The sequence below is a fragment of the Triplophysa rosa genome, linkage group LG21 (assembly GCF_024868665.1).
Source record: "Triplophysa rosa linkage group LG21, Trosa_1v2, whole genome shotgun sequence".
NCBI classification, from domain to species: Eukaryota; Metazoa; Chordata; class Actinopteri; order Cypriniformes; family Nemacheilidae; genus Triplophysa; species Triplophysa rosa.
The window spans coordinates 3,225,922-3,248,640 of NC_079910.1; the positions used below are offsets into that span (position 1 = coordinate 3,225,922).

The 22,719-nt window shown below is 40.5% G+C and overlaps 1 protein-coding gene across 1 annotated transcript; it reads left to right on the forward strand.

The window, feature by feature from the left end:
• Window positions 1-798: 798 nt before the first annotated feature.
• kcng1 (potassium voltage-gated channel, subfamily G, member 1) lies at window positions 799-22,089 on the forward strand. The gene is made up of 3 exons (XM_057363063.1): window positions 799-969; window positions 14,587-15,427; window positions 21,297-22,089. The coding sequence occupies exons 2-3, from the start codon at window positions 14,645-14,647 to the stop codon at window positions 22,074-22,076; spliced, it is 1,563 nt and encodes a 520-aa protein (XP_057219046.1). The 5' UTR covers window positions 799-969; window positions 14,587-14,644; the 3' UTR covers window positions 22,077-22,089.
• The last annotated feature ends 630 nt before the right edge of the window (window positions 22,090-22,719 follow it).

Genomic DNA, 22,719 nt, shown 5'->3' on the forward strand with positions numbered 1-22,719 from the left:
TATGACATCATTTATTAGTATTTACAGGATTTACAGAGTATTTACAGGATATTGATAATCATGGTTTTTAATATCACGGTTATTGATAATATCAGTATATTGTGACACCCGTAATACTAGCTTTAGAGAGAAAAATGAAATTGTTTTAATATTGTTTGTTTTTGTTTCATGGGAAAAGGATGTAGGCGGGACTTGATTTTATTTCTTCGATAGTCATTGGACTAACAGGTGTGTGACAGAAGGAGTGGGTTAAAAACATTTGGTTTAATATTATATTACTTCATTGGTATAAAATGCATCAAAGAATCATTCACAACAAAACCAATCAGGGTCCATTTTAATTTCATGTTTTTCTTTTTCAGTATACATAATGTAAAATATGCATTGTGCAATCATTGAAAAATCTTTTAAAGATAAACTCATGTTGTTCTGGCTTTACCAGTATACTTCCAGTTTTGTTTATGTGTGGCCAGTCGACTATCTCCACCGCCGTAACCCTACGTAGAGGTAGATATTGTTCACGATCAAACTTAATGTAATTCTGTGCCGCGTCTCGAGAACCAACAGCCGAGCAGAAGAGCGGTCTGAATTAAGACACAGGGAAGGCTCTTAAACTCACAGCGCTATAAAGAAACACATGTGTCCGTCAGTTCAAAGACACTTGCGTGTTTCTGCTTGAAAGAAAGAATCCTTCCTCCCGTGGTTGGTTGCTATGGATATCTCTCAAAAGCTCTTAGAATAATGGCACGTCCCACCTCTGATGTCAGAGCCGTTGATGTGTGTGGAAAGAGGGAGGAGGAACTGTAGCCTGTTGCTCATGATCATCAAATGTACCGCCAGAAACCCGGAGCCTGGTCATGGATCAGTTGAAATGCTGAGCAACAGCTCGTGGATGTCAGTTTCTGCTTCACTTTACAGCTCTGGACATCATGAGTGCTCTTAACTGCAGATGAACTGAGCGCAACTACAGTAAGTGTCACTTTACATGACGTTTTTTTCTGTTTGTATAGTTTTGTCGTGAAAGGTATAGGAGATTTATTGAATAGTGATTTTTGATACAGAAGAAAAGATGGACTTGAGCGTGATGCGAGTGTGTCCGTAATGCGCGTGCTGTGAGTCAGAAGTGCTGCACTGGTATGGGATGCACAAATCGCATCAGGGTTACTGAGCTGCTCAGATCGCAGTAACTGTAGACTTCTGAGCCTGTAAACAAATGTTTCTTTTGTCGGCATCAGTTGTCCAGTGGGCTGTGCGCCGACACATTGTGCAGCAGCACTTCGGGCGACCCGAGTTCGAGTCCCAGCTCGTGGTCCTTTCCCGGCTCCTGTTTCCCTCTCTCATCCCGTAATTTCCTGTCTCACTCTCCACTGTCATATCTATATAAAGATGCAAAGGCCAATAAATAAATAAACTTTTTTTTTGTAAAATTCATCCACTTGTTTTTTTTGCATATAATTTATGTTGTGTGTGTGTGTGTGTACAGCCAGGTTTCTATATTTGTAGGAAATTGCTAGTGGTTTCAAATTGATTAGTAAATTAAAACTAAATTGTGTTTATTTGAAAATGTAAAAATGCAGAAAGTTTTCTTTCTAACTTTAGCCTGCTAGCACTGAAATTATAATCCCACCCTCTATGCGATTCGCCGTCCAAAGCCACGCCTCCTCCGAACACATGAATGCATTTCGTAAATCCACGTAACGAACTAAATCCATTAAATTCTTCTCGAAGCATGTACATACCTGTCCAAAACAAAAAGAGAGCATCCATGGTATCGTATTTCAGACCCTGCCGGAGCTGTCTCCATCATGTAAAAGCTGAACCGATGTTAATTCGAGTTTTTCCTCTTTCATGAGCCAGACATTTTTTCGTCACTGCTTTTTCAAAAACGGACTTTCGTTTAGTAGATTTACTTGTTGTCGGTTCCGCAGGAAAGTTTGATTGTTGCTGATTGTCCGCCATTCTCCCTGCATTGACGCAGCGGACGTGAGCGCGCTGATGACGTATGATGTCTGCGTGAACAGGGTGCGCAGTGGGATGCAAAATACGTTGGCTGAAAATGTACACATGACCGGTCACAGCGTTCGGCCAGAACGTTTTGATTGGGCAAACGTTTTTTGGTCCTACGCCTTTCACAGACGATATGTAATTATAAAAATATTATTTGACCACTATACTTCTTGATTGCTATCAGGATGTAAAGAGATTTCCAACCAGCATGACAAAAAAATTGATGTACAGGATCACCTATTCTGCCTTTAATGTGTGCAATTTTGTAACACTGTCGAGCATTTAAAGAAACATTACTTTGGTGATTGCTGTTCTCTGTGTTGTTCGAAAAGAATTCGGAGAGTAAAATTCCTAATACTTGATATGATTTGTTGATGAAATCTGTTCAGTTTAAAAGTGTGAAATGTATTTAGATTATATCAGCGTTGGCGTCTGTCATTGACGTGAATGTATTCTTGTCTAATTACTCTGACTCATGTTCATTCTTCTGCTTGTTTTATCTGAAGACCCGCTGACAGTCAAGAGTGCCGTCCAATCCCAATGTCAAAGTCAGAGTTCTGGGAATATTATAGATTCAGCGGCTGATGAGAAAACAGCGTGACAGTCGATTTCTATGATAAAAGCCAAAAAGATGCCCTGACAAGTGCCAGAAATTAGAATGCGTTTGCCAGAAATATTTAATAATGACATTTATGTACAGAAATACACAGAAGTAATCCCATGAATCACTGTTCATCTGTGAATATAAAATGTTAAATCTGTTTTGTTGTTTTGGTCTAAACCACATGAAAAATCACATATGAGATATTTTTAATATCTTAGTTATTTCTCATAGACATCAGTGAGATTTAATGAAGAGCAAATTGTAAGTTTCACTTAAGTCTCATCTGTGTCTCAGATATTTCTCCTGGGATAAAGAGTCCGAAATCAGAAAAGTTGAGTCCGAAAGTCTGACACCATATTAAAAATCCAAATGTTTTGGGCAACAAATAGTCCTGTTATAGTCCTGTTGCTAATATGGCTTTAAAAAAACAGAACACAGAGTCCACGCCAGCCCGAGCGCTGCTGTCATTTACACAAAAGAGGGACTTTTGGACCCCACTGCTGTTAAATCAGAATATATCAACACATCGAGGGTCAGAAGGCTCGCTGTGGGTGGCTTGAGAAGAGTTGGTGATATGACACTTAGTCATAAGCATTATTGAGTACACTTCTCTTAATGTGAAAGGAAGTTTCTTGGTTGTCGAGTGAAGTTATAAGCATCTATAGATGTGAGTGGGGCAGTCTACAGGTGGGAATGTGTCCTCTCTGTGAATGGTATCATCACTAGCAGCAACTCTGATGGGTAACTCAAGGTTAAGAATGAGTTATATTTGCATATTATGAATTTCAAATTGGGAAATGACAGACAAAAATGAGTTTATCCATTAAACCAAGACGATGATTTATCACATGTATAGAGTCTTCACAAACTTGCTCTCGGAGGTCATTTGCACGATGAGAAATAAACTCACATCAAGTTTATTGAGAAGAGATTAGATCTCCAAAACATGTTTATGCAAAAACCTTTGGCGCAGAAAGACCAGGGACTGATTTATAGGTTTGCTGGAAGGAACCGCAGGTTTATAAACATCACGTGTTGGGTTGTTTTGGAGTTTACGTTATGATGTAGATTCTAAATGTCTAGATGTTATCTGACTATCTGTACAGCGCATTCAATCTATACATTTGATCAGTATGTGTGTACACTGGGGTTGAACCTATGACCTTTGTGTTGCAAGCCATGCAATTCTCTACAAGTCGATGTACAGGAATATGATTCTCAGTGTTAGAGAGAAGGTAGAAAATGGAAAATTGTGCAAGTTCAATGCTTTTTAAAGTACATCTGAGATCCGCTCAGGGTCAGAGTTTGGGCTCGTCATTACCGTTTAAGGTTGAGAGGATTATTCCCTGAGATGATTTGTGGATTAAAATGACAAAAGACTTCATCAACTTCAGAGGATTTGTAAATGGCCTGCTTTTAATGAGTGGAGTTAATGTCTTTTCATACCTTTATGTGCACGGTAGTCAGAATTATAAATGATCGTTCCCTTTCTACAGCTTATAATTGGGGGTATTCATACAATATTAAGCATATGAATTGACCTGAAGTCAAAGCAATGGCAGATTTGCTGACCAATCCTAACAGAACTGAACAATTACAGTTTATGAAGTAATGCTTTAAATGCTCAGGCTTTTTATTTTCTTGCTATTAAAAGGAAAGTTTCCCTAAAAATATAATTTACTCATCTTATATTTGTCCAAAAACAAGAATTTCAATTGATCAGATATGTGGTTTTTACTGACAAGCTTCTCAAAGTGAACACCGTAGTCTATACAAACCTGCGTAATATTATAATATTCATCTTCTAAAACCACCTGATCGACTTTAAACTTTAATTTAAAGTAAACTTTAATTCACTGTGTCACTTTGGATAAATGCATTTGCCAAATGCATCATTGTTAGTATTCCTGTTAGTGTTTGACCCTACACTGTAAAAAAAACTATAATTTTACATAATATATATTGTTATATTCAGAAGAGTATTATATATATTAATATGTAATACATATAGTTATATTTTACAAATTTTCCACGTAAAATAAAAAAAATCTGATTTTTTTTTACAGATTTTTATGTCATTTTTAAATACAGTCAAAAACCGTAAAATTACAGAAAGCTGGGTTTTTTACAGGGAAAACCGCTATATTACAGTTTATTTTTGGCGCCCCAGCTCCGCTTCCTTTTACAAGATTTCTTTTTTTTTACGGTTTATTTTTTAAATATGGTCAAAAACGATAAAACTACAGGAAAAGACAACAAATTGACAAGTAAATGGGGAAAACAATTGAATATATATCCTTACATCCTATAATTTTACAAGAAAAAATATTTTACGGTAGCCTATATTTTTGTATTTCCAGTTTACAGAAAATCTCATTGTTTTAGGGAATTTTTTACATTGTAGATTTTTTGGTTTGGTTAGTCCTCCAGATTTATTTGCTCAGCGTCTCGTGGTCTAAATGAACCTGTGAGCTGCAGTCGAGAGATGTTTATACTCCATCAGTGTCATTTCCTCTCTTCTTAAAGTTAAGTTGCTTAATTCCCCATCGACTGTGCCTGAATGATGGTCGAGTAAATGTGTTGCGAAGCCCACTCTGCAGGACAGTATCTGAAGAAATAACTGAAGTGTTTAGAAGGTCTCCATCACACAGAGGACACAGAAGCGTCGCCGCGCATGCAGGCTGCTTGAAGTTTTTCGATCCATCTCATCCGATCATGTATTTCACTCTCTCACACCATCCAATAACACTTGATGTTGACGTCTTTGTTTTTCTAACTCCTCCGAACACATTTTCTGCTTTCTCTGAAAGCACTCCAGTATATTTTCTCCAGCTGTGCTTTGAGGAACTCTGTGGTTTGGCTAATGGAGATATCCACTCAAACGCAGTGACACCCTTCTCACGCAGACACGCGTCTTCCGGTCCCATCTGCTGTGGTCTCGGTTCTTGGAAGTGCTTAGGCGTAATGGATGTTACACACTGAGGTTTGATCTGCTGGTGTCACAAAGGAGATGGAGAGTAATTGCATGAAAGTCTGCGGTAATGCACACGATTATGTTAATTCGTGCATTACAGTATAGCTGTACAGAGACAAAATATGAGACACACAGATAGAGATAAAACCTATTATTAGTATTTGTTCTGGCACGTTTCTTAGAAACTGTTTGATCGTTGTTCTGTCCTTGTCTGGTAGGTTTGTCATTTGCAAGGATGTTTAGTTTGCATCCGTATTTCAAATAAAAGATGTATTCTGTAACTTTTGGCTTAAAAATGAACAAAAATCAGATATTGAGCCAATGCATAAACAATCAAGGTGAAATACAAATTCAATCGTTTTTCATTCAAAAACCAAACAGAACTTTTCTTTCCACAATTCACAGCGGTAAGCGAATAATAATGATTTATAAAATGTTGTGAATGTTGTTTGTCAACGCTTGTAAAAATAAGAGCATACATTAACCTGCAGTTTTATGTTTTTGACAGAGATGGCGATAGAGATGCATATAAAGATATACTGTTTTACATTGGATCTTCTATGGTGAGATAACTAAAAATAATGACCGAACTAATTGAATTCCTAAATCTCACAAAAACTTGGTCGGTTCATTTTTTCTCCACAATCTAAAAGAAAAGAAAGGCCATAATGGTTTTTGCATTGTGACATTTATTATTCTCATACGTTTTAACATTCTGTGCATAATTAAAAGCACTCCACATTTTTATTTGCAGCTAAATTAGCATAAATTAAAAGCAGCATCAATATGTCAAAAAGTCCTTATGGTCTCAAAAATCAACTACATTTTCTTGTAAGCCAAGTATTGCTTTCTTTTTTTTATTTTAGAGAGAAAGTTGACCTGGACGTGTTCCAGACAGGTTTCGCAAGATTGGCCCGATGATAATCCCTCACAAAGAGGTTCGCAACGTGACCGTACTTTAAATGCGTCCGTGCAACAATGCATTACTAAACAAAGCCATTAGTGCCGGAATGGAAATCAGGATAACCCCGCTGGTGGAATTGAAATGAAAACACAAACTCTCGAACCGGGAACACAGATTTTACAACATCAGAATGCTGTGCATACATCATCGGCCTTTCTCTGCCTGTGAAAATCAGCCAGGAATAGAAGCAGCGCTGTGCCAAAGGTTAAGTACAGTGAGAAGATAGAGAGCTTTACTGAACCACCGCAACGCTGAGAGACTGTTTTATCTACGGCCGACCATGAGAGGAAGGCAAGGCAATTACATCCCGAAGGTGTTTCTTGTTTCAATATATTCAGCGATTTATTAAATCCACCCACCCATATCTAAAAAAGTCTCTCTTCGATCCCTGTTCGGAGTTGATGTAAGCAGATGTCTTGTGATACGAGCATAGCTGCGGGCTCTGTTGAATCTGTACATCCTGATGTTTCATACTCAACATGTGTTGTTTATACATACGGTAGAGTCTGTTCACAAAGATGCTACTTACAATATCCGTCCAGATCTGATGCGGGAGATATTCCTCGCCACGGGCCACAGGTGTCAGAGGTATAAATGAGGAGAGTACAGTATTGTTCTGTGGTGTTCAAGCTGCGTTTCGGCTGTAAATCATGAGCGTTCACGCTGAGAGGAAGGGTTTTCCAGATGGCGCACGTATAAGAATAACTCAACAGATGATTTGTTTGGTTTTTCTGTGACTTAGTCTGAGTCACCGAGCGAACGAAAATAGTAGTTTTAGAGAGTAGTTTTAAGGCAAATGTTCTTTTAATGTGGAGAAATCCATATCCTTAAGACAATTCCAAAGTGGGTTTTGTTCATGTGTGAGTGAAAAGCTTATTGCCATGACATCCAGAATGTCAATGTTGCGAAAGAAAGAAAAATCTCGCGACTATTTCTCCTATAACATTGAGATTAAATATAGAGAGCGAATGGAGCGTTTTTCTTTATTCTCCTGCATCTCAGATATTTCAGAATTCAAGAGAAATATCAGAAATCTCACAAATGTCTCTGTCTTTAGAGTTTCAGAACAGACGTCAACAATGTCTCAAACTGAGCTCAGATTTGTCAAGTTTGCAATTATTGAAGATCTCAATATGAACGCCAACATTTCTCATCAAATTTACTCAAATCCAGATTTTCACCTCTGTGATCTGCATTTATTAACGCCTTCATACTTTTATCAAATTGTCTCATTTGTTTCTACTTTTATTTCTATTTTAGGAGAAACATCTGAAACTAAGTTGACACTTAAATAAAACCCCAATGAGAACTTCATCAAATCTCCTGAGCTGTGAAAGAGCAACATGAGCAAAAACACAGTGTAACAAATTTTGTTTTGCCCGCCCTTTTTATAGTTCTTGTAAAATTCTGTGGTGCTAATTATTTTTGTAATATTTCTTTTCATCTAGCATCAGTGTTTTAGTGACTATATAGCTCACGTAAATATCTGTATATTGCCAATTCTTACATGTTCAAAAAATTATTTTCCAATAGTTTTCTAAAACTTTCTAGAAATGAAGGTGAAGGTGGTGGCGATGATGGGTGACTACATCTGGAACTTGGTTCAAGAGGACAGTATTAGTCATAAAAGACAAAAAAACGATCCAATGTACACCTCCGAAGTTTTGGACGACTCGTTTTTAGTAACTGTGTTGGCAGTACCTTGTCATTTCTGCATACGAATAATAATACCGAAATGTATTTTTTGTGAGTACCGTCGATGGTAAAAAAATAATAATGTGATTGTCGTATTCAGCATGTTAAACTTCATAAAGAAACGGTAAACTTTTCATTGTGTAATTTCCTTGTGGTATGTTAGTCACACCCAATGGGACACTGGCACTGATCAAACTCAAAAGATAAATTCGCCAGCACATCCTTTAGAGGTGCCCTGGTCAAAATGACTCCCACCGGCACTCTTGGGCTCGATGGGAAGACTGAGTCCTCCACAGGTCACAGGTGCTTTGGTTTGAGGTGATGAGAGATGGAGTGGGTGAGAGAGCAGGAGTCAGTAAACACAGAGTTCCAGGAAGAAGACCCCATCGACGGACGGACGGGTGGGTGGCACCAGAAGAGAGCATGAGATGAGTAGGAGGGGGTGGGGTGCCATTTGCCAAGTGGTCTCACCAGGCAACAGTGGAGGATGGAAAAGCACGTGACAAACAAACAGTGACGATTTCAAGTGGATGAATTAGAAAGTGATGGAAACAAATGTTTTATCAGCGCGTGTTGTGTGCGTCTGAACGGACGTAATGTTTTACTTAGAGACGTACTGGGAGAAAGGATTAGGCTTCTGTTATGTTCAGCGTGCAAATAAGTCTGAGATAATGTGATAAACCTCATACAGATCCGCCAGAAGTTATCGTCGCATGTTATCCATCACTTTGACAGGTTTTATGAAATAACGCTGACATTCTGGTTATTGTTGCGTTAGGATGTCGTGCCCTCACATATGCAGATGCAAACACGTGGATTGCTTACATTTATTGGTTTAGGTAAAATAAAAAGAATGCATTGTGACGGCCAACGCAGACTTGTAGATTTGGTTCTTTTAATGGCAAGAGTAGATCTTGCTCTCTCCCGAATAAAAGTTATTAAACTTGTCAGGTCTTGCCTGGTATTAAAATCCCCTTGGAGTATTAAATAACCAATAGTGATGCGAAGCAATCTTGCATGACTATGAGAGTATACACATACGCATTTTTCTTTTTGAATTTCGTTTCGATATTTCCAGTGATGGTTCCTGTGATGTTTCTGTGCTTTGAATACTGAACATCGCATTAGTTCTTCATACAATCCTTCTTATTCTACCCAAATAGCTCACATCATTCAACAGAGGAAAAGAGGATGGTGTTCGAGCAGCTCTTTTGGTAATGTGCATGTTGCAGTAAATGACTTGATGTGTTTCCTAGTTTTTTGTTTCTGTAGGCTGAAAGCTCAGGGTTTGAAAACTTCGCCGCTGTTTTACAGGGCGATGAAGGTTAGAGATGTTAGCTTTGGAAAGTATGCTCAGCATGTTACTGCCACAATCACAGTCCTGTGACTCAGAGGCAATCTGGAGAAAAAGCCCCAGAGCTAAAGCTGTGATCTGCGTCAGAGAGAGAGAGATGGAAGGAGAAATGTATGCGTATTAATCGTGATTAATCGCATCCAGAATAAAAGTTTGTTTACGCAATATATGTCGGTGTACTGTGCATATTTATTTTGTATTCATGAACACATACACATAAATGCATATATTTAAGAAAAATATAAAATATAACAATTCATAAACGTTTATATCGAATTTCAATTATTAGTCAATATAAATAAATATATTGAAATATGCCTAAATATATATACAAGTATGTGTATGTTTTTGTGTTTATAATACAAAATTAATACGCGCAGTACACAGATATATATATTACGTAAACACAAACTTTTATTCTGGATGCGATTAATCGTTTGACAGCCCTACGTAGAAGTTAAAATTGCGTCTCATTTTTAACCTGTTTGACTCGCTTTTGAGGAAAGAAGAAAAAGATGTCTTACCCAAACCCGAACTGTTATTGCTCAGAGATTTCTCTTTCATACCTCAGATGATTTGACGGAGTTGTTTCATTTAGGTATCAGTTTAGTCTCAAATGATTTTCTAGAATTTTTTTAGGGGAATACAAATAGAAAGAAATGAGAGTGTAATTGTTCAAATACATGAAGAGTGTGAAGGTGTGAAATGAGTGTAGATTGTAGAGGTAAAATAATCTGGATTTGGGTCAATTTGATGAGAAATGTTTGAGTTCATATTGAGATCTTTAATCATATTGACTTTTGATACAGACTTGACGAATCTGAGCTCAGTTTGACACGTTGTTGACATCTCTTCTGAAACTCTAATGACAGACACATTTGTGAGATTTCTGACTCTTTTTCTCTGGAGAAATATCCGAGATGCTGGAGACTCGAGGAAAAGTTTCCAATTGCTTTCCATTTAATCTGATTGGTGTCTAGGAGAAATAATTGAGAAATCTCATCTGTGATCTGTTTTGAAATGATGAAAAGTGCAGAACGATGGCATAAACATTGCATATGTCACATTTTGAATTCTTATATCTTCTTAATTCAATATTTTATGTACTTCAAGCTTACATTTAGTATATAAGACACAAAGCTTAAATTCTTGAACTTTCAAGAACCAAAAATTGTTACTATAATAATATACAGTATATCTTGATTTGTGTTCCATGAAATGTCATACAGGTTTCAAGCACTATTATCCCAAATAAACGTTGGCAAAACTGTATTATTTATTTCATTTTTTATAGATGATTTGTTTTTTTAACATTATTCAGGTGTTATTTAACGACTTCTTTTAAGACTTCTAAAATGGCTAGATGGACACCATGTGCCATTTCTCCTTTCCTCCTCCTTCTGTCATACTGTTGTGGTGAATGTGTTGACCTTCCTCTCATCCACTTATTCCCATCACTCCTTTTTTGACACTTAACCCTCCTTTAATATGACGGCGCGCAGGAGCCGGAGATCAAGGCAGCAGACGTTCTTCAGCAGCCCAGCGGTCGGCGCATGCTTTATTTGACAGGTCGGAAACAAAGGGCCAAGCGTAATGATTATCTCGCGGCGACTGACAGTGCAGGTGCTTAATAAGCATGCAGTGATGCAAGTGCTTTCTGATTTTAGCAAGCCAAAGGCCCCCATCACAACCTCTGATCACAGGGAGCCGCAGACACTAATTTGTGACTTGTGAACCCATTACAGCTTAATCATTGTAATTGATTTAATTAGTTTGGACACCGGCCATGGAGGCTGAGAAGTCAACATTTGGTGGGATGTTGAACACAATTACATGTGGTTCGTTTTGGATGGCGGTTTGGGTTTTTTTATACAGCAGGACTCTTCTGTTGTGTAGGTGACCGTTTGAGAGGAGATTAAAAAAGAGGTGTTGGATCGACTTGTGTTATTCATTTTCACACTCTTGAGTTGGATGACTGTCGCAGGCTATCACATGCTGAGCTGTCGCATGCCAATATATGTTCACTTGAGTTGCGAGAGTTCATTTATTTGGCAAATCCCACGCAACAAGTCAAAGCAGCAGTAACTTATCTGACGCCCCAGATGCTTGAAAAACAGAAGATGGAATTCAATGATACACAAAGTCCTGATGAAAAACTCAGAGGTGGACAGTACTTTAGTACTGTGTGTTTACTCTTTTCCGGTACATTTTTCAAGAATCTGTACTTTGTGTGTTTACTTTGGAAAAATTATACTTTATACAACATTACATTTTTACTCCACTTCATTTCATAAATAAATTTGACTTGTTTTTAACCTTAGAAGAATTGAGGTGATTGTGGATGTGCATTGTGTTTATAGGGTGACAGGTAGTTCGGGATGACATGTAAACAAACCAATATTTGGTGTTTAAATGACTGCATATTTGTTATTTTATAATGAATATATAATAAAATGATATAGATGTAACAGATTTAAGATATATTGGATTTGTAATTATTGTTTGCAGATTTGGTAGATATGTTTGTTTTCCTTTGTTACAGTGTTGTACGGTACATTAAATAACACTAGCACTTTCTTACTTGTACGCAAATAAAATGTTTAGTAAATTTAGTAAAAGTAAGAAATTACTAGACTTAAGTATTAAAAGTAAAAAATTAAACAATGTGTTTATGAAATGAAGTGTTGTTAAAAGTATGATATATGCTTTATAATGTAGTGAAATAAAATTTTCCGTCATAAAACAGATACTTCAAAATGTACATGAGAGTCTACCTTTGAAAAAACTACAGTAAGTCATTTAACAAAAATGAAAATGAGACGTTCGATTAAAATTGTATGCACTATAATTTACACTACTGTATGTGCTACAGAAGTTTTTCACCGCATTGCCACATAAGAACCAAATATGGAACCAGATATGCTCAAAAGTTCTTCTAAGAAACAGAAAAGTTCTTTGGATGTTCAAGGTTTTTATGGAACCATTTAGCAAAAAAAATCTGTGGCATTAGGAAGCATGTTTAATTTTAAGATTTGATCCTTAAGAATGAATACAGACAAAGACAGTTTGCAGAAAGACTCAAACTTTCCAATACGACCAAACATTGCATCACACGCAAGAATCTATTAAAAAGATTATATTATTTAGTAAAATAACCAGTTTGCAAAGTTAAATGTTTTGCATATAGAGCACCAAAACAGTCAGTTTCTTCCCTCAGGCCATCTCCCTCATGAACAGTTAAATGTTCTACTGTGCAATAAAAACACGTGCAATACACAACTGTATACTCATATTTATTTTACATATGTTAATGATATAATATTCAGCTATCCACATTGCCCTGCATAACTTGTATATGACAGTATAATTTGTATATAGCACATCTGTACATACAATATACTGCCTATTGTCTTTTTGTCTAATATTGTCCTTTCTGTCAAATGTGTATTGTCTCTCACATGTTTATTTTTTACGTTTTGTTACCTGTGCCTTGTCACTTTTTTAACCTGTATGTGCACTGGAAGCTTCTGTCACTAAGACAAATTCCTTTGTATGTCCAAGCACACTTGGCAATAAAGCTCTTTCTGATTCTGATATAAATATACTACACTGTAAAAAATAACACAGATATTTACTTTAAAAAAATTATGGTAACAATATTACACAAAGTACTTTAAAGCATATTTTTAGCACATTATTCCATGAATAAATCAAGTAAAATTACCTAAATTATTTAAGTACATGTCACATGATAAACTTAAAAAAATCAAGATGAAACACTAATTTGAGCATTGGAGTAAACTTCTTGATCTTTTTTAACTTCAGTTTATCATTTATTATCGTTTACAACATATATGATGTACAAGTAAGCTGAGAGTTGTCTCAGTACAGGGATTAGCACCATTACTGTTCACTGAGTCTTAAAGACAACTGAACAATAAACTCTATCAAGTCTTTCATTTTATTGTAAAGTATAAAATAGCACTTTTTCGCAAAAATGACTCTCCTAAATCTGCTGCATGCTGGGAATTCTAAATTCACTGCTCAGTTAGTGAAATTAACTAAAATAATTAATGTAGTCCCACCACAAAATAATTAAGTAAGATCCTTAAAACAAGTTTAAGTGGGTTGAACATGATAAAATTAAATTGAATTCACTCAATAATTTGTGCATTTAGAATTCCGAGATTTTTTCTATAATTTTAAATTAAATGTTGGTTAAAGATACAAGAACACAATTGCATTAAGTAAAGTTTACTCAATTAATTTCATGAAATCTACTATGACACAGAATCATTTTTACAGTGTAGTACAGTATAAAATGCGGCACAATACAGTATGCTATAATGATATAGTATGTTTTGTGAAATTGTGGCTTTGAGTCAAGCGAAAGGATGGGTTTTGTTTAAAGAGATGTGCCATTGTAGAAAGCTTGGAAAACACTTAGCCTGAGGCAGGAGAACAGCAGCAGAAATTTTGCATCCACCTACATTACACAATCTTACTAACAAGTGTCCCCCGTTTCTGAAAAATATCTTTGTTCAAGACACCAAATCAAACCCGCCCTGAACAAACCAATGAGGACAACTGCACTCCACTGAACCAAAAACACAACCTCTCCCTGGAAACATAAACAGTAAGATTATTGATTATCAAAGCCCGGGAGGTTTGTGTTAATTAAAAAGTCATTTTAAATGCATGGCAAAGACTAAGGTCTGCAAGTGATGTCATGAACCTCAGCAGAGCATCTGACACTAATTCTATTACCATTTGCATCGTCCCACTAGCTCTTCAAAGATTGCTTTTATTTCTAAAAGTGTTTTTATGATCAAACATGAAACATGCAGCAAATATGCCGGTCTTGTCACTGACCAGGATGATTTTCATTATGGTCGATGGTTTACATCGGTCAGAGTTTACAGTGACCTAACAGTATTAAGCATCATCAATCATAATATTCTGATCACTAATCGCCCTCTTTCAAACAGGTTGCCCACAGAGAGGGAGTGGACGACGACAGGCATGTGACAGCCGCTGAGGTGAAAGATGACTTTACTGACAGGGGATGGTTCTGATTACGACTACAGCGCCCTGAGTTGCACCTCCGACACTTCTTTGAATCCTCCGCCCATCCAGGAGCAAGAGGCCCTAAAAGGCGTTTTTTACAAACGGGCCCAGCGCCTCCCTCCCACCGACCCTGATGCTGACCGCCCCCTCGACGACGTCGACCTCCCGTCTTGCGCCCAACGGCTGCACGTCATCATCAATGTGGGCGGCCTCCGGTACCAGTTTCCCTGGACGACCCTCGAGGATTTCCCCCTGTCCCGGCTGTGTCAGCTGCGTCTGTGCAACAGCTTCGACGAGATCATGCGGGTGTGCGACGACTACGACGTGGTCCGCAACGAGTTCTTCTTTGACCGCAGTCCCTGCGCCTTCCGGACAATCCTCACCTACCTGCGCGCCGGAAAGCTGCGCTCTCTTCGTGAGATGTGCGCCCTGTCCTTTCAGGAAGAGCTGCTCTACTGGGGCGTTCCGGAAGAAAGCTTGGAATGGTGTTGCCGTAGGCGCCTTCTGCAGCGCCTGGAGGAGTGCGAGGAGCTGGAGCGCATGGCGGAAGAGGACGAGGAAGACGAAGATGATAGTGAAACCGGTTCGGTCGGGGAGTCTCGGCTCGGACGCTGTATGGGAAAACTTCGAGATATGGTGGAGAAACCTCAATCAGGCCTGCCGGGGAAGATCTTCGCCTGCCTGTCGGTCCTGTTTGTCACCATCACAGCTGTCAACCTGTCCATAAGCACCATGCCTGCCATGAGGGAGGAGGAGGAGACGGTAGGAGGGGATCTGATATTTACAGAATACAAAAGAAGATATTTTGAGAAATGTCTTAGTGGTTTTGTGTTCATACAATGGAAGTCAATGTGGGCCAACGTTGTTTGGTTACCAGCATTGTTTAAAATATCTTCTTTTCTGCAGAAAAAAGAATGTCATAGATGTTTTTTAACTATGAAACAAAGAATCCAGCATACTTCGTTAGTTCTGGCAGGTCACGTGAGTCAAGCTCGCATCAGCTGATCCTCATCTACCAATAGAAATGAAGAGTTTGGTTCCAAAATGAGATAACTCTGTTTTAAAAATGTTTCATAAATTTCATGATTGTTTTTATTGTGCATTCCAATGAATATCAATCAAACTGCAGTTGGTTTGTTTTGATTTAAGCCATAATAACTCAAAAAATACAGCTAACTTACACAACAAAACACAAGAAAAACATGATAACATCATAAAAACGCCCCGGTTACGTATGTAACCTCTGTTCCCTGATGGAGGGAACGAGACGTTGTGTTGAACCGACAGATGGGGTTTGACTTGAGAACCTATCATCTTCTGACTAACTTTGAAAAGGCCAATGAAATTGGCGAATGAAATTTGCATGCCGGTCTCCGCCCCAGACATCCGGGTATAAAATGAAGACGGCGTTCTGCATTCATTCACCTTTTGTGCTGAGGAGCCTGAGAGCATCTCTCGACTGCTGCAGTGGGCGGCAAGCGTTGTGGCATGAAGGACACTGACTGGCCTGGGCGTGTCAGATATGAGCGCTATCGCGAAATTGTAACCATCCATTGGAGAGGTAGGGGGTCCCAGAGCTTTGGAAAGGTGGGAAGCCCCTGCCACCGGCCGTCACGTGCGGAGGCCTTGTTTCTGTAACAGCAAGAAGCCGCCCACTACCACTACTGGAGTGTGCCCTCACTGCCAACGGGCACGGGCGATCTTGGGACCGGTACGCCGTAGCGACGGCGTCCACGATCCAGTGCGCCAATCTCTGTTTGGAGACAGCCCTCCCCTTCTGCTCACTCCAAAACAGACAAAGAGCTGCTCAGAGCTCCTGAAGCTCTGCGTGCGGTCCAAGTAGAGGGGCAGCGCGCGTACTGGACACAACACGGATGGGGTTGGGTCTTCCTCCCCGGTGGGGAGCGCCTGCAAGTTCACCACCTGGTCCCGAAAGGGAGTGGTGGGAACTTTGGGCACGTAGCCGGGCCTGAACTCTAGGCAATCAGTGGACACGGAGAATGCTTGTAGGTCCCCTACCTTCTTGATGGAGGCGAGCGCAAGCAGGAGACCCGTCTTCATCATAAAATGAGAAAGAGTGGCATCTCTCAGGGGCTCGAAAGGGGGCCTCTGGAGGCCCGCCAGGACCACATCGAGGTCCCAAGAGGGTACGGAGCATGGACGAGGCGGATTCAGCCTTCTCGCGCCCGTTAGGAACCTAATGATCAGGTCGTGCTGTCCCAGAGACTTACCAGCGACTGGTTCGTGATGAGCGGCAATGGCGGCTACGTACACTTTCAGTGTGGAAGGGGAGAGATTACTCTCAAGTCTCTCTTGCAGGAAGGACAGCACGTTCCCGATCGAGCAACTCCGCGGGTCTTATCCTTAAGAAGAGCACCAGGATGAGAAGAGGCGCCACTTAAAGGCGTATAGCCACCTAGTGGCAGGGGCCCTAGCCTGAGTAATGGCCTCAACCACCGCAGGGGGTAGGTCACTCAGAATCTCCTCGTCCCGTCCAGGAGCCAGACATGGAGGTTCCAGAGGTCTGGTCTCGGATGCCACAACGTGCCCTTCCCCTGTGAAAGAAGGTCCTTCGTCAGGGGAATCGGCCAGGGGGGAGTTGTCGTCAGGAGCATTAGCTCTGAGAACCAAGTCCGGTTGGGCCAGTACGGCGCAACTAGTAGCACTTGATGCTCCTCTTCCCTGACCTTGTACAGGACCTGTGCAATGAGGCTCACTGGGGGGAAGGCTTGTCCTGCGGCCAGCTGTGCGCTAGGGCATCCGTGCCGAGGGGGGCCTCGGAGAGGGAGTACCAAAGCGGGCAATGGGTAGTGTCCAGGGTTTCAAGGGGACCGCTGGCTGCTGCTTGAAAAGGTTCTGCTTGCTGATCTGCTCCTCGACGTCTTTTTCCGGGGGCCGCCTGGATAGGTGGTGCCGGAGCTGGTGTCGAAGAGGGCCGGGGCTGCTGGGGAGCAGACGCCGCTCGGGACCTCGATGGCCGGAAGGCGGCCGGGTCGCGGCGGGGCAGGATGTGTTTAATCACCTCCGTCTGCTTCTTCACTGCCGAGAACTGCTGTGAGAAGTCCTCGGCAGTATCACCAAACAGCCCACCTTGCGAGATGGGTGTGTCAAGAAAGCAAACTTTCTCAACGTCACGCATCTGCGCAAGGTTGAGCCAGAGGTGCCTCTCCTGGACCACTAATGTGGACATCGTCCGACCCAGGGCCCGCGTGGTCACCTTGGTCGCCCGTAGGGCGAGGTCGGTGGCGGTGCGGAGTTCCTGCAGGTACACCCGAGGTACCAAGTATCCAACTCGCAGCGGCCCGGGAGAGCATGGCTGACATCCCGAGGGAGGGAGCTCCGAGGAATCGTCGGCGTCAGATGCCAGTAGGTCGCCCTCCGATGCTGCAAGGGACATGCTGTCACAGAACGGGAAGCAGACGAGGTGGTGGCTGGGTCCATAAAGAACACAGCCACCCGTGACCGCAACGTCTGGATCGCCATCTGCCCGGAGTGCGGGCAGGACGTATCCACGAAGGCTGCCTCAGCGTGCCGGACACCCAAGTACTTGAGGCAGACATCGTGTCCGTCCCCCTCCTCGATGAGAGTATTGCACCCATGAGAACAGCGGGACATGCCACGCTGGAGAAATTTGCTCTTTTAGAAACACCTCTGGAACTGCCGAGACGCCCAGTGGAAGTCACTGACGAAGAGGGACAATCTGCTGCACCACGTCGTAAGAATCCAGCAATTTTTCAGATTTTTGGTCATCAGATGCAAAGGCTCCAAAGAACTAAAGGTGAATGAATGCAGCACGCCGTCTTACTTTTATACCCCGATGTCCGGGGCGGAGACCGGCATGCAAATTTCATTCGCCAATTTCATTGGCCTTTTCAAAGTTAGTCAGAAGATGATAGGTTCTCAAGTCAAACCCCATCTGTCGGTTCGACACAACGTCGAGAGACCGACAGAAAGGGAAACATGATTTTTGAACATTTTTAAAAACAGGTTATCTCAGTTTGGAACCAAACTCTTCAAATATGACGCTATCACAGCTTCCGTTTTAAAATTCGTACAGTTAACAGCAGCTTATCGTGTTGCTCAGGAGCAAATTACCCTCCTCCAGCCCCACCTCGCATTTACAATCAGGACTCAACTTCTGTTATTCCTTTTCATAAGTCTCAATTACTTTACTTAATGTGTTACACTTAACTGTCATTAAGAACTAATGACATCTGTTGTTCTGTTCTGTTTACCCTAAGGGGGGTATCGCTGCGCTCACCGCTCTTATTCATGCTGGCTGCATGGAGGGACAGGGAGTTTTTGCCCAGAACAGAACCACACCGCCAATCTAAACTGTATGCTAATTGTCAATCATTTTGACGGTAGTAAACCTGACATAACTTTAAGTTCAGGTCTTTTCAAACATGTAAAGTATCTGAATAAGGGTTTCCTCAAAAACTCCAGGCAGGTGTCTTAAAGGAGCGTTGGAAGAAGGTAGCAGATCCTTGTACACAATCATTCTTCTTAACACCATGAAATCCGTTTAACCAGACTGCAACGAGAGGTCATTTGTCACGATTAGACAGAGTCACAGGTTAAACAAGCCCTTACACTAACTGAATTAAGACACCAGTGGGTCGGCTGACATCAGTCTTTGGAATCATTCTAATGGCTGAGAAACAACAGAGCATCGAAAATTAAATTATGCATTAAAGCAACATAGCACTGGCATGACAGAGACTCCTTTCACTTTATAAATGAGCTTCTCTGTGTATGTCACTGGCTATTTATAGTCTTCTGTTATAGGGAAAAACACACACACTTGTCCAAGAGTCTGCAGGAATGTTCCCTTATAAGTGCTTGAGATATTCCCCAACAAAACGTGACGTTGTACCACCTTGTTTAAAGTGATAGTTCACCCAAATATGAAAATTCTGTCATGAATTACTCACCCTCTTGTCATTTTAAACCTGTGTGACTTTCTTTCTTCCACAGAACACAAAAGAAGATATTTTGAAGAATGTAGTTAACTGGGCCCTTCGGCTGTTCGGTTACCAACTAAAACGTCTTCTTTTGTGTTCTGTGTTTAAATTTTTGGGTGAACTGTCACTTTAAGCAGGATTTATCCACAAAAGCCCTGTTAAGGTGTAAATGATCAAACAATCATCAAATTAGTTGTTAGTCATCCAGACAATGAAAAGATTTAATAAGAATGGGGAAAAGCACAGGAAAGAGTTTCCTCGTGTGACAGGAACAGGTGGAGTTGTGGCAGAGGGGTTTTCATTTGTCGACCTCTAGTGTTCTGATGCAGTAGTGCAACTGGGAACAAGATTATTTTTGCACATCATAGTAACCAGTAACGTGTAGGAAGGTTACATTATTCTTGCGTCAGTGGCTATATATAAAAATAGAGTACACCACACTTTATCACAATACTTTGGATAGAGGAATGTAAAATAACTGCTTTATTGACTATTTTTGGATTATGCTAAATGAATTGACTGATTAGCTTGAACTATAAATTGAATGTGAATATTTGTTTGGAACTTGACAGACACATACCAATTAGTAGAGTAATTATTATTAACAAATGCATGTCTGTTATCACACTCTTAAAAATAAAGGCAATAAAAAGGTTTCTTTTCAGCAATGCCATAGAAGAAACATTTTGGGTTCCCCAAAGAACCAACCAGTCAATGGTTCTTAAAAGAAGCACTACTTTCTTTCCTTTTTAATGTTTGAAGAACATTTTCCCATTACTTAGAACCTGTTTTTTATCCTTTTTTGCACTATTAATAAGCCTTTATTTGTATGTATTTTTAGTTTTGTTGTGTGCTTTTGTCCTTTATTATTGATTTAATTTTTATATTGTTATTTAAGCTTAATTTATTTTTATTTCAGTTTTTAATTATCTCCAGTTAATAATCGTATTACACTTCTTTGTTAAGGCAACATTTTCAAAATTGCTCAAAGTTTTTCAAATATGTTATTTTATTTGATTTCAATTGACAAAAATGTTTTCATAGTTAACTATAATAACCCTGCAAATAACCTTATGTGCAACAGAAAGGTTTTGTGGACGTGAAAGGTTCAATATGGAACCATATGGCCTGACAATAACTTTTATGAGTTTATTTGTATCGTGTAACACATCAGAGTTCACTCAAAAATTTACATTCTGTCATCATTTTCTCACGCTCGAGTTGTTCCAAATCTGTATAAATGTCTTTGTTCTGATGAACACAGAGAAAGATATTTGGAAGAATGCTTGTAACCAAACAGTTCTTGTGCCACCATTGACTAGGAAAAAAGACAATGGTAGTCAAAAGTGCCCCAGAACTGTTTGCTGTCCTACATTCTTCAAAATATTTTCTTTTGTGTTCAACAGAACAAGGAAATGTAAACAGATTTGGAACAACTCGAGGGTGAGTAAATGAAGACAAAATTGACATTTTTGGGTGAACTGTTCCTGTAAGTGAAACCACTGTATGCGTTAAAGCACTTTGTCCCGATGTGCACCTGTATCTGATTCAATTCTACAACTATTCGATTATTATTCAAACTTAACCACCCATATAGAGAGAAATAACTGCAGACTTTGTTAATAAACTAAACGCATAACACCAAGTCTTTTACTTCTCTATTTCAGGGCAAGTGCTCTCAGATGTGCTACAACATCTTTATCGTGGAGACGGTGTGCGTGGCCTGGTTCTCTCTGGAATTCACGTTGCGCTTCATCCAGGACCGCAGCAAGTTGGCCTTCCTGCGACGACCCCTCAACCTCATCGACATTATAGCCATCCTGCCCTACTACATCACGCTGGTAGTGGACAGCACCTCCACGGGGGAGAAACGACTGGGCTCGGGCAGCAGTTACCTGGACAAAGTTGGTCTGGTGTTGCGCGTGCTGCGCGCCTTGCGCATCCTGTACGTCATGCGCCTCGCGCGGCACTCGCTCGGCCTCCAGACGCTCGGCTTGACCGCGCGCAGGTGCACGCGCGAGTTCGGCCTGCTCCTTCTCTTCCTCTGCGTTGCCATAGCGCTTTTTTCCCCGCTCCTCTACCTGATCGAGAACGAAGCTGCGGCAACGCGGGAGTTCAGTAGCATACCCGCCACCTACTGGTGGGCCGTGATCACCATGACGACGGTGGGTTACGGCGATATGGTGCCGCGCAGCATCCCCGGGCAGGTGGTCGCGCTCAGCAGCATCCTGAGCGGAATCCTGCTCATGGCTTTCCCAGTCACGTCCATCTTCCACACGTTCTCTCGCTCCTACGTGGAGCTCAAGCAGGAGCAGCAGAGGCTGCTGCAGAGGAGGACTCACTTTCTCCTGCGCAGCCGCATTGCGGGTCTAGGCAGCGACATTTCGCTGGAGAGTGGCGTGCTCTTTCCAAGCGTCTCCTCTGACCACAGATCCCGAGAGGAATAGATGAACGGCGTCGCAAGCTGTGAACCAAGAACGTGGAATAATAAACAGCTTACTTTTATGCATTTGGCAGAGGCTTTTATCCACAGTGGACTCACATGCATTAAAGCCATACGTATTATCAGAATGTGTGTATACTGGGGTTCGAACCTGTGACCTTTGCGCTGTTGACGCAATGCTCTAACAAGTGAGCAGCTGTTTTGATATGTTGAATGTTTACATATTGTATGTTAATAGTCCCTTTTAAAGATGACCATTTTAAAGCACCTGCAGTTTAATTCATTCATGTTTTGTTTGTCGACACTCTTCCAGCTTGTGTGTCCATACCGACTGTGTTGAATTTGAAGATTGTATTACTCTATGAGTGTCTTCCTTTTGTGTATATTTATTTATGACACATAACTCACACATGCACTTATTACTTTGATATTCTTTGAACACCAGGGTTCTTTCTACATTTGTTGTGTTGTTGGTCTGTGCTGAAGTGTATTCAGATCCATAGAATCTTCTTGTCGTATGTATTTCTGTATCATGAAATGTGATGTGGAATGTTTGCTGGAAACGTACAATAATTTTGTTTTGTTTGGGAAATCACCAGATTGTTGCCACATACTTTTTTTGAATAATAATGAAGACAGACAGATAC